The sequence below is a fragment of the Dermacentor silvarum genome, chromosome 8 (assembly GCF_013339745.2).
Source record: "Dermacentor silvarum isolate Dsil-2018 chromosome 8, BIME_Dsil_1.4, whole genome shotgun sequence".
Classification (NCBI taxonomy): domain Eukaryota; kingdom Metazoa; phylum Arthropoda; class Arachnida; order Ixodida; family Ixodidae; genus Dermacentor; species Dermacentor silvarum.
In genome coordinates this window covers 21855284-21870313 of record NC_051161.1, presented here as the reverse complement: position 1 = coordinate 21870313, position 15030 = coordinate 21855284, and the positions used below count along the sequence as shown (strand labels likewise).

The following is a 15030-nucleotide window of genomic DNA, read 5'->3' as shown; positions in this document are numbered from 1 at the left end:
CTGGCGATGAACAACCTACAACATTTTGCCAAGCTGTCATAGTGACCTACTTAAAATAGTCGGTTGCAGCGACAGCAACGGCCAGTACTATATATCACATGCACTAAAAGCCAGAGTGTTTCATAAAGTGATTGACAGCAGTCAAGCAAGAGATGTCCTTCCTGGTTTGACCTCCCTCATTCAACTACAGTTTATCCATTTAAGACCCCGTTGGGAACCTCTGTCTTCTTTAGTGTTTCACAAAGTATTGCTTGCATTAAGTATTTGAAGTGGAGCACATATATTTCACACATTTTTGTATCTGTCCTGTGTTCAGGTTTCTCTTGTGCATTATATTTTATTCCCACTTTACCTTTGCATATGGAATTATTATTTCACTTGCTTTTTTCTGTATTTTCACGTATGCTGGATTGTGCCATGCTGGTGTTATGTGACTCACCCCTATGAAACACCCTCAAGCTGTGGGCCTTTAGAAACAAAGTAAAATATTTGAATGCTCAATATTTCAGAAAATCGGATAATTTAGACTTGCCCTGTGGTCTCGACAAGGGTATCCTACATTAATGGCATGAGACTCGCTAATTTGGAGATGTTTGGCCTTCCACCGGATAATTAAGATGGCCCTCAGAGCGTGCCAAGCACAAAGCGCTGGAAATGTGACACAAAAGAGCAAAAGTCGTGTTGATGCCCAAGCAAAATCAAGTGGGGGAGTCCACCACTGGCATAGTCATCAGCAGGAACCATATGGGGAATATCATGAATGCTATGCATCTTTTCATTCGTGCATTTACCACCACGCATAAAATCGCATCAGCGGCGTGCCTTCAGAACTGTTTGGTTGCCATTCATGAATGTGGATGCATTTGCAGTGACTGTGGAGAGCAGTGGTTTCATTTTCAGTGAAAATGCGTGTGATGTAACAAAGACGGCAGAAACCGTTGATAATGAAAAGCAATTACTACTGAGGCTTGCACAATGGCGTCAAACCCACCAGCTACACTGTGATAAGAGGATCATGATCAGCTCACTGATGACAAAATAATCTGCATGTGAGCAAGGTAGTAAAGAAGCTCTTCTACTTGGATGAAGACTCGCTTGCGTCTCACGCTGCTGCGAGCGCTTATCAGTCATGAGAAGTTGTGGATTTAATCCGTAAATAAAGGCATGTTGATGAAGTAAGTATTTGTTCATTTTTTCCTTGGACGTTTAATAGTTCTACATTTGGTTAACTTGCACATTTTTTAGTACCATGAAATCTGAATTAGTGAGGTTTTTACTAGTGTAGTCAGTGCGAGTGGTTGTGTGCGTGTGTCACGCATGTGTATGTGAGTATGACTTTGTTTGAAGTCAAAAAGCATGAAGGCCAGAAGGCCTAAGCACTTTAGAAAGACTGTGGCTGTAGTCTTGAAGGGGCTAATGTAGTAACTTCCACTTTTTCTAGGTTTGTGTAGCCAACCTTTCCAACACAAAGGTACTTTGCTACAAACCCTTGCCTAGGTGCCTAGGAAACAATGGCTGTACTACTGAACATGTACTCTTGCCAAGTTCTATGCACTCTGCTAAACAGCGCTAACATAAGGGCCTTTAAAGAGTGGACATGTGTGCACATGATGCACAAGAGAGAGCGAGGGAAAAACTTGCCAATTGACAGGAGAAACTTGGAGATGTTGTTGGCATACAATGTTGAGGACTGTGTTGGCATACGACTTGGCAGATCTGTGTAGCCAATATGAATGACGCCCTTGTGCACGTGCAGTTCTCCGGGCTTGGTGGTCTCAACGTTGCCACCACTCTCTGCCGCCAAGTCCACAATGACCGATCCAGGTTTCATGGTTTCCACCATTTCCTAAAGAAAGTGCATAATAGAAAGCTAGTACTACTCTAATGTGTTTTTTTCACTTGTGACATGTTCCTTCAATACACTTTCCCAATACAGTATAGACCACTTATAAAGTAACTGCTTATAGTGCAGGACCGGATATAATGAGTTCGCAGACTTCCGTTACTTTTCATATAACGCTCTATGTATATGCGTATCGCCTGTAGTGAAGTAGCGGGAGATGATATACCGGTCACTGCAGATATTCTACGCATTACATGGCCTGCCCAGCTCCGCTTTTTCCGCTTAGTGTCAACTAGAATATCGGCTATCCCCATTTGTTCTCTGATCCACACCGCTCTCTGTCTCTTAACGTTAGGCCTAACATTTTTCGTTCCATCGCTCTTTAAGTGGTCCTTAACTTGTTCTCGAGCTTCTTTGTTAACCTCCAAGTTTCTGCCCCATATGTTAGCACCGGTAGAATGCAATGATTGTACTTTTCTTTTCAACAACAGTGGTAATCTCCCAGTCAGGATTTGGTAATGCCTGCCATATGCACTCCAGCCCAATTTAATTCTATAAATTTCTTTCTCATGATCAGGGTCCCCTATGAGTAATTGACCTAGATAAACGTACTCATTTACAGACTCTTGAGGCTGACTGGCGATCCTGAATTCTTGTTCCCTTGCCAGGCTATTCAACATTATGTTTGTGTTCTGCATATTAATCTTCAACCCCAGTCTTACACTTTCTCAGTTAAGGTCCTCAATCATTTGCGGTAATTCATCCCCATTGTTACTGAGCAGGACAATGTCATCTGCAAACCGAAGGTTGCAGAGATATTCGCCGTTGATTCTCACTCCTAAGTCTCCCCAGTCTAAGAACTTGAATACTTCTAAGCATGCAGTGTTGGAGAGATTGTCTCCTTGCCTGACCCCTTTCTTGATAGGTAACTTTCTACTTTTCTTGTGGAGAACCAAGGTTGCTGCGCAATTCTTGTACATTTGCAAAGATATTCACGTCTGCCTCCTGTACTCCTTGATTACGCAATGCTTCTATAACTGCTGGTATCTCTACTGAATCAAATGCCTTTTCATAATCTATGAAAGCCATATAGAGAGGTTGATTGTACTCCGCAGATTTCTCGATTACCCGATTGATGAAGTGGTTATCGTAGAATATCCCTTCCTGAAGCCAGCCTGTTCTCTTGGTTGACTGAAGTCAAGTGTTGCCCTGACTCTAGTGGAAATTATCTTGGTGAATATTTTCTATAATTCTTCAATTCTTTAACGTCTCCCTTCTTATGGATTAGTATAATGTTAGCGTTCTTCCAGCTTTCTGGTACACTTGAAGTCGTGAGGAATTGCATATAAAGGGCCGCAAGCTTTTCAAGTATGATATCTCCTCTATCCTTGGTTAAATTGACTGTTATTCCATCTTCTCCAGTAGCTTTTCCCCTGGTCATGTCTTTCAAGGCCCTTCTAACTTCATCGCTAGTAATAGAAGGGGCCTCTGTATCCTGTTCATCACTACTTCGAATGAAAGTAGCTTGGCTGCTCTGGTTACTGTACAGGTCAGTATAGAATTCTTCCACTGCTTTTACTATGTCATCGAAATTGCTGGTGATATTACCCTGCTGATCTTTCAGTGCACACATTTTGCCTTGTCCTATGCCTAGTTTTCTTCTCACTGATTTCATGCTGCGTCCATATTTTACTGCTTCCTTCAATCTTTTCCACATTATAATTTCAGTACTGCTTATAGTGCGAATATTCGCGACTCCAGCGACTTACATTATAAGCGGTCTACACTGTATGTGTGAAAGAGTTAAGGCTATGCATGCATTTTCTGCCAATGAAGAAATCTGCTTCAAACTAGCGATGCACTTATAGGAATGTGAGAACAGGGCAATTCCAAAAGGATCTGATATTTTTTTTTTTTCGTTTTATTTCCAACCACCATGTTTCAAGGTTTCTTTAGTGCCAGTAAAAAGCTTTCAGTGCCCTTTAGCTAGAAACCCAGAATCACGAGTATTTGGTGCATGTGAAACGACTTGGGTGAAAGTGCTCTACAGTACTGGAAGCTCCAAAAGCAATTTAATTGAAGAGATGAAAAAACAAATGTGTCTTTTCAGGGAAAATGCCTTCTCAGCAACCTATCAGACCAGATGTGAACCTTCAAGATCGCAGGCCATTATAGAGAACCGCAATACTGCCACAATGACCATCTCCAACACACTCCAAAAAGAACAAACTTTTTATATGTATGACAGCCAATTCTGTGCTGTCCTAAATGTTGCAATAGGCCAACAGCAATAAAATTTCACTTTGGCTAAATTAGTTTTACATGAGCAGTATACACAATTGAAGCAATATTGTCAAAGCTGCAGGACTCATAATTGTTCTTATTAACAGCCTTTAAATAACACAGCCACCTGGTGGTTAGCAGATGTGTTGCATGTCCCCAGCCCATCACATCTGATATTTTCTACATGCTGCAGGTGCTGCTTAATCTCCGAGTTCATGCCAAAGAGCCGCGCTGTTTCTCAGCGCTTTGGGTTCTGTGTCATTTCCGGTGCGCAGTAATTGTGCCATTATTTTTAGTTTCGGTATCAAAAATGTTTAGTTTGTGTGCTTTTCATGACTCATCACTCGTATTTGAAATTAAAAATTTTGCATGGAGGCTGCTCTATACCTATGCTATGTGATAATATTTTTATGTGGTCCAAAGTTTCATTACAGTTGGCCTATAACAGCAGAAAATCTTGTTAAAAATTTGCGCAAATTAAGTGAACAGACAACAGAAAGTAAACCACTGGAAGTAAGCTGTAATAGTATTTAGACCATGACTTTACCATAGGCATGGTAAAGAAAGGAAGCACACAGCTATTATTAGCACCTAATAGTACATGTTATCAGTCATTCAGCCGTCAAATGGCATTTGTCTTGTTCTTGGCTTACTTAAGCCTTTACTATGATTGCATGCTTACAGTGATCTGCCTAAGAAGCTCTCAAGTCTCTCAGAACTCCTGATATGCACAAACTGTTTACAAAGTATGACACCCTGCCTCACAAGGAAATGTTCCTTTTATTCTTTGTCTCACAAAGCATTCTGTGGGTAAGCAAAGCTTCCAACTCTTGTTGCATCGGGTATCCATTTAGTTCAATGCCTCCAAATTTTTTTTCCCTCGCCCTTCCCGAAAACTTTACCTAGGCTCTGTCAAAAATGCATTCAATGCTCATGGCTGATTATGAGGCACCTAAGCCAGTGGTTCTTGAATTCCTGGCCACGAAAGGCCCCTGCTTGATGCACTCAAAATTTTCATTCAGTAGTTAGTACAAAAATAAAGCCATAACAATTGAAATTATGCTATATATTTGCATCTGCCACTATTAAAACTTGCATGCTTTATATATCAATTGCTATAGTATGTGTATGCAATGTTAGTAGAATTTAGGTGTGTGCCAGAAAAAACAGTGTTGGTACTAAGAGAAATGGAAAACAGTTCGGAATGGAAATCTGGTTCAACATTAATCCTACTTTGTGCTTTTATTTTGATTCAGAATCAGTAAGCAGCACACAATTTTGCACATGTACACAGTGAATTAAAACGAAAGGGAAGAGACAATATGTCTTTGCTATGAAATTAAGAAGGACCATGTGACACTTCCTTGAACACAAAAATATTTAGCAAGCATGAGCAAGTGGTGTTCCAACTTGCACTTATGCACTAGATATTTGAATATCGATTAGGTGTCCTCTCACATTGGCAACTACTGAGCATCACCAAAGGCCTTGAAAGACACCTCACTCATATGGACAGACTATGCTTGTCAATGCTGTGCATCCTACATCGCAAACACCTTTCAGCTCTCCTAAATACCCCCAGGGCTTGCCAATCAGTTTCAAGAAGTTCGGTCTACACTGTGGAGCCACAGTTCTCTCACTCCTCTGTTGCTTTCCCTAAGTAAGAACCCTGTAAATCGTCACTCACCCTGGTGATGAGGAGGGGTGCCTTCTTCCCTGGTATAAGGGCTGTGGTGATGATGATATCGACATCTTTACACTGTTCCGCAAACAATGCCATTTCGGCGTCAATGAACTCCTTGGACATCTCCTTTGCATACCCTCCAACTCCTTCGCCAGACTCCTTTATGCAGAAAAAATAAGTTTAAACACAATCATTTCACACTCACAACATTAAACATTCAGACTCCTTCAGCATGCAGCCATGAAAGGCATAAACTGCACAATTTATCTGGAACTGTATTCTGAAAGTATGAATTTTCAGCTACATCACCTTCAGTGAGCATTATCTAATTGGTGAAAGCAGCAAAAGAAACCATTATGAATTAACTCTCTAGGTCAACACATTTGTCAATGTTAATGTAACATTGCACATTTGTTGAATTAATTGGCAAGTGTCAGAGAATAGGCCAACTACATTTTGGTGGTCCCTACTATCTTCAATGGGGCTGAAATAATGTCTCATCCGCAGTGCAGTGTTGTCACATAATGTATTCAGTGCACTAACTATGTAGCTATACTGCAGACTTAAGGGGGATTGAATGCATCGAAGAACACATAATCGCCCATTGAAAATACCTATTTGCTGCCTGCCCTAGGAAGGTTTTCAAGCAAAAACAGTACCTTACACCGAAAGATTACCGTGTTTACTCAATTCCAACTCGCAATTTTTTCTCAACCCAAAAACTTGCCTGTGCGGTGTAATCGAATACGAAATCAAAACCATGTTCACAAAAGCCTAGCGTCAAAGCCAGTCTAGCCAGCGTTCAATTCATATGCATTAGAATCGGGCAAACACTGCCAAATGAATTAATCAGTTCTGTGTTGTTGCATTTTTTTCTGCCTCTCGTTTAATTTGATCCGCCGGATAATTCAATCAATTTCGCCAATCTCATTAGGAATTGATGCAAGTTGACAGTATTAGCGTTAAAAGAAATGCCAGGCCTGCGCGGCACACGCAGCACAGTCAACAGCGTAAGCTAGACGAGCGTTTCGACAGTACTACCTAGTAATTTGAGTGAATGCGTCAGGAACGTGCTTGGGACGCCGTCGCGCGTGCAAGCCGGCGCGTTCCATTGCCGATGGCTAGCGCCATTCGGCCCAGCCAAGCGGCCGACAATGCAACTACAGCTGTCACATTCGCTCCCATTGCAATGCGCCCGACGTGGCCTGCTTGGGACGCCGTCGTGCCTGCAAGCCGACGCGTTCCATCGCCGATGGCTAGCGCCGTTCGGCCCAGCCAAGTAAGCGCTTGCGTGGCTCAGTGGTAGAGTATCCACCTCCCACGCAGCGGGCCTGAGTTTGATCCCGGTGGAGAGTGGGTACTTTTTTCGCATGCGATAGCGGCTACGGGGCGGCGGCGGCGGCATCATCGCGACCCGAAACGGCTATTGGAATGGGCCCATAACAGCTTACACTGTAATAGGCACATAGTGAAAGTCCAACTTATGTGTTCTATTGCCCTTGACAAGTTGCTCTGACTAGGCCCCCCCAACTAAGACTGCACATTGCACAGCAGAGAATATTGCAACATCTTGCCTGCAAGTTGATGGTGAGGAACTCTGCCCCGAAAGACTCTACTTGTTCCCTCACAGCCTCACGGGTGTCGAAGGCCCTCACAATGGCACCCATGTTTTTGCAGCAGCCGACAGCAGCCAAGCCAGCTACTCCACCACCGATGACAAGAACCTTGGCAGGAGGCACTTTGCCAGCAGCAGTTATTTGGCCTGTTGAAAAATTACAGCATCGCAACCATTAAAGGCCAAATACAGAGGATAATCCCAGTCAAATGTTACTGCTTTATGTATTGCAAGAATCCTGCACTTCCATCTACTGATACAGCAGTCAGCTCTGACGTTATCCTTCTGAGACCCAAACACAGCTATGTGATATAATCGCTCTTCAAGGAGATCTTTATTGACTATTGTTATGTCATGAACTAGAAAAACAATTTTTAAAATTGAAGTACCACGGTTAGATGCCAAAAACTGCGTCTCCATGTACGTGAACATCTCATCTCCTCATGTTTGCTATGGTAAAAACTGCATTTCATCACTTAAACACAGAGATGAAGATGGAACTACGTGTAGTACATTGCCATGTTGCTGGTGCGTCCGGTATTTTCACGCAATCTCTGTGATTTCGAAACACATCTGAAGGTTGCTTTCGGCCGTCTGGGATGACACAGGGGTCTACATCAATTGAGTGTCAAATTCTTCGAAAGCGGATGACAAGAATATGAGTAAACCACTTCTTTGCAGTTACGCATGCACTGTACTTTATAGCCAGAATGAATATTTTGCATAATCACTTCCGAGTGAATTTCTAAAAAATGTAGAAGGCAATGTGCAATGTATCGTACAAGGGGGTCTTAGGAGGTTGTGACATCAGTACGAAAGCCCTCATCTGTCTATCAGAACAAATAACGAAAGCCAGACAACGACACATCGTGCCAATACTGCAGCTCTTAGCTTACAATATGCTGCACTAGGAGATGAGATCCAAAACAAACAAAAGAAATGAAGAAATCCACTGACTACACTATTTTGCCTGTGACAACACTGTTCCCAATGGGCCACATTCAGTTCTCGCAATATTTTCGGTGCAAAGTTTCTAGAAGGATAACCTAACAATCTGGATAGATAGATTCAAAGCTTGGCTTCAGTGTCCCTACGAGAACTGTAAGAAGAAAATTAAATTATGGGGTTTAACATCCTAAAACTGCACAGTGTGTTATGAAAAATCGTATTGGAGGGCTTTGGATTGATTTTTACCACCTGGCGTTATCTAATGTGCACTCGTAGCACGGTACACAAGCATTTTTGCATTCTGCTTCCCTAAGAAAGTGGCTGTGCTAGCCAGGCATTGAACCTGTAACGTTGTGCTCGCAGAAGGCCATAGCCACTCAGCCACCATTGTAGTTAACAGTGAAAACCTCCAGACTAGACCAGTGCCTTTGCAGCCATGATCAAGAATAAAGCTAATGTGATTAAGGCTACTGAGGTTTCTAAATGTCAATGCAAATAACACAAATACTTACAGTAAGTTAGCTGAAAAGCACAAAGAAAGCAGTAGAGAATTAGTATCACGAGGCAGCTAGCATTCGGGCTATGTAGTTGCCACCTCTTAACTAGAGATGTCTTTCTTCAGTTGCAGAAAACTGAGGACAATGCGGACAACAAATGAATGGAACGTGGATTATCTGCTGTCTGTGTTGGCCTCTGATTTTTCATAACTGAAGTTGCATGCATTATTTAACAACATTATCTGCCACTTAATTCCTCCATGCACAGAATTCAAGACCTAGCTGCCCGCATGCACATCATATTCTGTAAACATTGCCATCTGTGAAAGTGAATGATAAACTTAAGTCTTATGTTCTAGTTTTGTACTTATACTGTGCACAACGCAAGAGATAGTATTAATTAGGCATGGTGGCACCACGGTGGCACCAAGCATGGGGAGCAGTAAAAGAAAGAAGGAGCATGCATCAAGAAAATATATAACGCAAAGTTCCGGTATACTCCACTAGTTTTTGTTGAGCAGGTTCGACTGCTCCACGGAGTGGTCCCGGCTCGAAATATGCTCTCAAAGTGTCATTGTAACACGTCGCCCCATGCCCTCACACCTGCTCCAAAAATCAGAAAAAGTTGCCCTGGCTCTGCAGTCGGAATTCGCCATGAAATATGTAAGTACACACTTACCAGTGAAGAAACGCCCAAAGTGGTTGGCTGCTTCAATCACTGCCTTGTAGCCCGCAATGTTGGCCATGGATGACAATGCATCAAACACCTGAGCCCTGCTTATGCGGGGTATGGCATCCATTGCGAAGACTGTCATCTGCTTTTTGGCGAGTTCATCTACGAGCAGCTTGTTTTGTGCCGGGTACAGGAAGCTGATTAGTGTGCTGCTGTTTCGTAGGTGCCCCTTGTCGACATCAATTGGAGGACGCACTTTAAGCACAATGTCTGACTGAAACGTAGTCTTGCAATCTGTGACGTGTGCTCCGCTCGCTTCGTAGGCTTCATTCTTGAACTTGGCCTGCAATGATACCAGTGGCAAATTATGAGAAAAAAAAAGAGAGGTAAAATAGGGGCTGCAATACAACGGTTAAACGAAATACTAGGTATATGCATAGAGCTCTTGCTGGAAATGAGTGCTCAAAAGGATACTTGGTTTACAGAGGCGAAACCACGACACCATCTGTTCTCACTTGTAAAGAGATGCATTCATTGGACACCTAAATCAACCCTAACATTGTGTGCCTCAGCTAGCTATAATTTTAGGACTTTGCTGTTGGCATAAGTATTTACACTTTTTATCTGTCCACAGCCATATGTGCATGTGCACGCACATGCATGTACATATACACAGAAGAAAAGCCACCAAATACAATGAACAACCATTGATATACCAAAAAACATGTCACTTCAATGTTGACGTTCAGGAACAGTGCCATGAAAAGAAGTGAACAAGAAGCGCAGATGACAGGACTGGTTTCTTGCTCCTCATTGGCACCACTTTTGCACCACTGTTCCTTAATGTCAAGATGTATGCGCAACTAGACTTCTAATCTTTTAATTGGCTTAGATGTGTATCACAAGCTGCATTGCCTGCAAGCAGTGTTTGTGTTCATTACTGGCTTTCGCAAAATAATTGCCCAGTTTATTTAGGTTAAATTTAACCACAAGCTCTGTGTTTTGTCATCTTAGTAGCGACTACAATGTTCATAAATGAAGCAAATTGAAGCTATAGTTGGGAAAAGCTTAAGAAGGCAGTGGAAAACTCCCTTGAAAGGGAACATGTATACTATGTGTAAATGAGGATAACCTCTCTTCTAAATGCTCACAATCTCTAAATTGTTTTGCAAACTCCCATGTATTAATTACTATGAGTTGGTTTGAACAACAGTGGTCAAGCAAGAGATGTCTCTTGAGCCAGCATATCGACAAGGAGACTTGTCTTCCTCAGTGTGATGTCACTTCAAGTCTTTATATTCCTGTGAACATCTGTCCTGTATGCATATGTTTGTCCTGTGAGTCATCTTATCTTCCTTGTGTTCCCAACAGCCAATCTTTGCTTTCTCTGCCTGCGATGCATGACGATGGCAGTTCATTGCTGCCGAGATACTTGGCAGCCTCACTTTGTGCTTAAGGACAACCAGCACTGAAGCTTCACATGACAACAGCACCACCATCAGAGATAGCCTAGCAGGCAGAGGAAACAGGTTTTAGTAGCACGAGCTGCAGTTTCACGTTGCCAATTCACCGCTCATCTTGAGGCACATGTGTCCAGCAGCTGACCTGACTGCGCTCCTTGCAACACACATTGCCATGAACAGAGCTTGGTCGGATGCAATGGGCTAAAACAAATGTTCATACAGGTCTTTTATCGTTCAACATAGTGTACCATTTTCGTGGCTTCCCTATCTGACAGCGTCAGCATATCTTAATAGGGTGCTCAAACTGCCATAGTGCCTACTTGACAGCGGTGCTTCCTTCTACAATCTGTAACTTGGAGTAGAGTGGCATACAGCAATCAAAGGATGCTTTTCCGAGAGGCCCCTCTCCTGCACTTCTGATCTGTCACTGGTAATAAGAACTTACTCAGCTGCTCTGAATCTGTGACCACCTCTTTCAGTTTAGCCTAAAAGTAACTGTTACTGCACAGGGCGATCACAATGAGGCAATCGCCTGGTATACCTAGGTATCCTCAAACACCACCAAGCCTCTTTGTTCAAATGCAAGTAATAAACAATTACCAAATTACTAAATTCAGCTAAGCAAACAGCTCTGCAAGCTTTCACTTTAACCAAAAGGTCTTGCTCAGATGCTACTATAGTGTTTGTTGGAGGAAAAAAAAAAAAACTAGAGCGACACTAAAGGCAAACATTATTATATAAAGTGATAGATTAGTGCTCAAGCACCTCTAAGATGTCAGTATTACCGCAAACAGAGCTTTGGTAATCGAGAAATTGAGGTAAATGCAGGACACAATTATACTGGTGTCACACATACACTTCTGATTGTGATCGGGGCCGATCCAGATCGGATTTCTTGATCGCGATCAACAATGGTCCAATGATCTGGATCAAGTTATCACCTGCTAATCGTCAGCAACTCTCAGAACTGCCATAATGCCCTGGCTACAAATTCAGATTTGCGAAATATGGTTAAATTTGGATAACATTTCAATTGTAACGCTTACTATGGCTGATAAAAAGTTTTTAAACGTTTTTTGGTCAATGGCCTTCCCACTTTTTTTTTAGCATTTTCAGAATACTGCGCTAGAGGGCGCAGACGTCAGCCTATGATCACGATCGTCCAGATCCTGCAAGATCACGTTTGCAAATGACCGTGTAGCAACACTCAATCCGGATTAAGCCCAATCCGTATCGGCCCCGATGACGATCAGAAGTGTACGTGTGACACCGGTATCGGAGACTTCTAAGGGACATTCAAGCACTAGCCCTATGATGAAGGCACTCCTCATTATAATTCTGTCACTAGTACTCAACCACTTCTAATAAAAACCTCATTGTATTATGCAATAAGACGAAAGAAAATGCTACTTGTCCAGTTCGAATAGGTCTGTAGGAAAAAAAGTCACCGATGCTACTCTTGACACCGATGCGGGCCGTAAAAAGATTGTTTTCTCCACTCTGTGCCTGCCCGCGTTTTTGGCAGTAGTTATGTGATCGCGTAGTGCTGCATTGGTCTTTCTGGCTCATGAAACTTACACTGCAATTACCAGAGAATGCCACATCCATGTGATGTCACGGGATTTCCGAACGGTCCACACCTCTTGACCAAGAGCAGCTGCAGCGGTGGATCGAACGCTCTGTCTTTGCTCAGTTTCTCCATGGCCACGCGTTTTGTTTTGTGCAGAAAGCCGTAGTGCCATCTGTCGGGCACCATTTTACGCACTGAAAGCAGTAAGCGATGATGGCGTATGGAACGTCACCACTCCCCAGTTGGGTGGCGGGAGATTTCAATTGCGATAAGGGTATTCGGACCCTCCGGATGCAATTTTCTCCTAAACGAAGTCTTTGCTTGGCATGAAACAAGTTCTGTGAGGTTTCTGGAATGATATTTTAACAGTCCACATCGACTTAGTATTTGCCTTTAGTTTGCTTTAAGATGGAAGTGTATTTCAGCCCTTAAGAGTTATTCTACCATCTAACGCCAATCAAGAGATGGAGTTAACAATATGGTTTCTTGCTACTACACACTCAAAGAGATGGAGTTGCTAGATTGACCTCCCACTCAACTCTGCTATTCACCTATCTAATAGTTCCATGTGGGGCAAGGAACATAAAAGCTTTGCAGAGCAGCCAATTGACTAAATTGCACCGATTTTAAATTGAAATTAAAGTTTGACTTTGAATTGGCACCAACAAATTTCCGAGGAAGGAATTGAGCACTCACCGCTACACCAGCCTGCTCTTCAACATTGACGGTAAAACCCTTTTTGACTAGCACAGCAGCTGCAGCAGGAGTCAATGCAACGCGGTTTTCGTTCTGGTAGAGTTCCTTCGGCACTCCGACAGAAAGCTTTGAGTACGGAATCCCCTTGGGAGCCTCGCCTGCACTTGAGCTGTCGGTCCGACGCACAGAACTCCTGCTAAATGCTCGTCGAAGCTGGGGCCATTTTGCAGATTTGGCTAGGCAGGCATGCTCCAAGGAGAGCTTGGAGTACTGAAGTGCTAGAAGCATCTTGGCTGCAACCAAAGAGTAAGAACAGGGTAAAATTTTGAGATGCTAATAAAATGTGTGATGCATGGATGTTGCAAGCAATGCTTGAAGGGGCAATGAAGATGAATGCTAACTGAAGGCCAAAATTTCCTTAAATTTATTTTGCCTCCACACTGCACCACCAATAATGTCACTGTGATAAAATAGATACCCAAGTCCTTTTGTGGATATGGCTCTTCTTTTCTGCTTCAAAAAGGCCATAAAAGTTGCTGGGTTGGACTGTACATTTTCTTTAAGGTGGTGGTCCCACTCCGGCGGCACGAGCCCCCCCCGTTTTCAGTACTTTTGCAATAACCATGGCGGATCTTCTACTTAGGATATAAAGTTGTGGTATATACCATAAAAAGCTTCATTCTTGTAGATTCCAACTATATATAATATAAGGAAATTGATTAATGTGATTTAGAAATAAATGTTCAAGAACAAGCATGAGATGCATGGTTTTTGCAAACTGTGTCTCAGTTGTGACCATATTTAGAATAAACTACCGCACTTACTGCATTGCGGCTTGCTCTGTAGCTTTAGGACATATTTATCTAGTTCCTAGACGTAGCAAAATAATTTTGAATTTTTACTTTTTGGATAATTTGCTTTTGAAAATTGCCAAATATCGCAATCTTCTGTTGTAAACAGCCCGGCAACTACATGCTCAAGGAAGCTAAATTTTGGATAAAGTAGAGTTCAAGGGATTTCCATTTAGGACGCAAAATTTCATTCATATACCTTTATTAGTTTTAAACCGCAGCTTCGTAGCTTTAGTACCTTCCCGCAAAAATGGGCAAAAATAAAGCCAGAATTCTAAATATTGCTTAATTTCGGCCACATTATTAGGAAAACTAAAAAAGTTACATGAATGAAATTTTGCTTCCTAAATGGAAATTCCTTGAACTCTACTTTACCTAAAATTTAGCTTCCTTGAGCATGTAGTTGCCGGGCTGTTTACAACAGAAGATTGCGATATTTGGCAATTTTCAAAAGCAAATTATCCAAAAAGAAAAAATCTAAATTATTTTGCTACGTCTAGGAACTAGATAAATATGTCCTAAAGCTACAGGGCAAGCCGCAATGCAGTAAGTGCGGTAGTTTCTTCTAGAGTTTCTTCTAAATATGGTCACAACTGAGACACAGTTCGCAAAAACCGTGTATCTCATGCTTGTTTCTAAATCACATCAATCAATTTCCTTATATATAGTTGGAATCTACAAGAATTAAGCTTTTTATGGTATATACCACAACTTCATATCCTAAGTAGAAGAGCCGCCACGGTTGCTCCAAAAGTACTGAAAACGGGGGGCTCGTGCCGCCGGAGTGGGACCGCCACCTTAAGCACACTGTGCTTATGATAACCCCAAGCAACAGCAACCTAGACCACCAGTCTGCGAACTTTGGCCACCGTGGTGGTGTTGTGGCTTTAGCATTCAGCTGCCAAGC

General features: G+C 42.4%; 1 protein-coding gene across 1 annotated transcript in view; it reads right to left on the bottom strand.

Moving 5' to 3' along the window:
• Positions 1-15030, bottom strand: part of LOC119460782 (NAD(P) transhydrogenase, mitochondrial-like) — a 34827-nt gene that overhangs the window by 17509 nt on the left and 2288 nt on the right. The window contains 5 exon segments of the mRNA XM_049671794.1: positions 1642-1846; positions 5814-5969; positions 7385-7572; positions 9550-9886; positions 13273-13565. Coding sequence (XP_049527751.1) covers positions 1642-1846; positions 5814-5969; positions 7385-7572; positions 9550-9886; positions 13273-13560 — 1174 coding nt within the window. The 5' untranslated portion in view covers positions 13561-13565.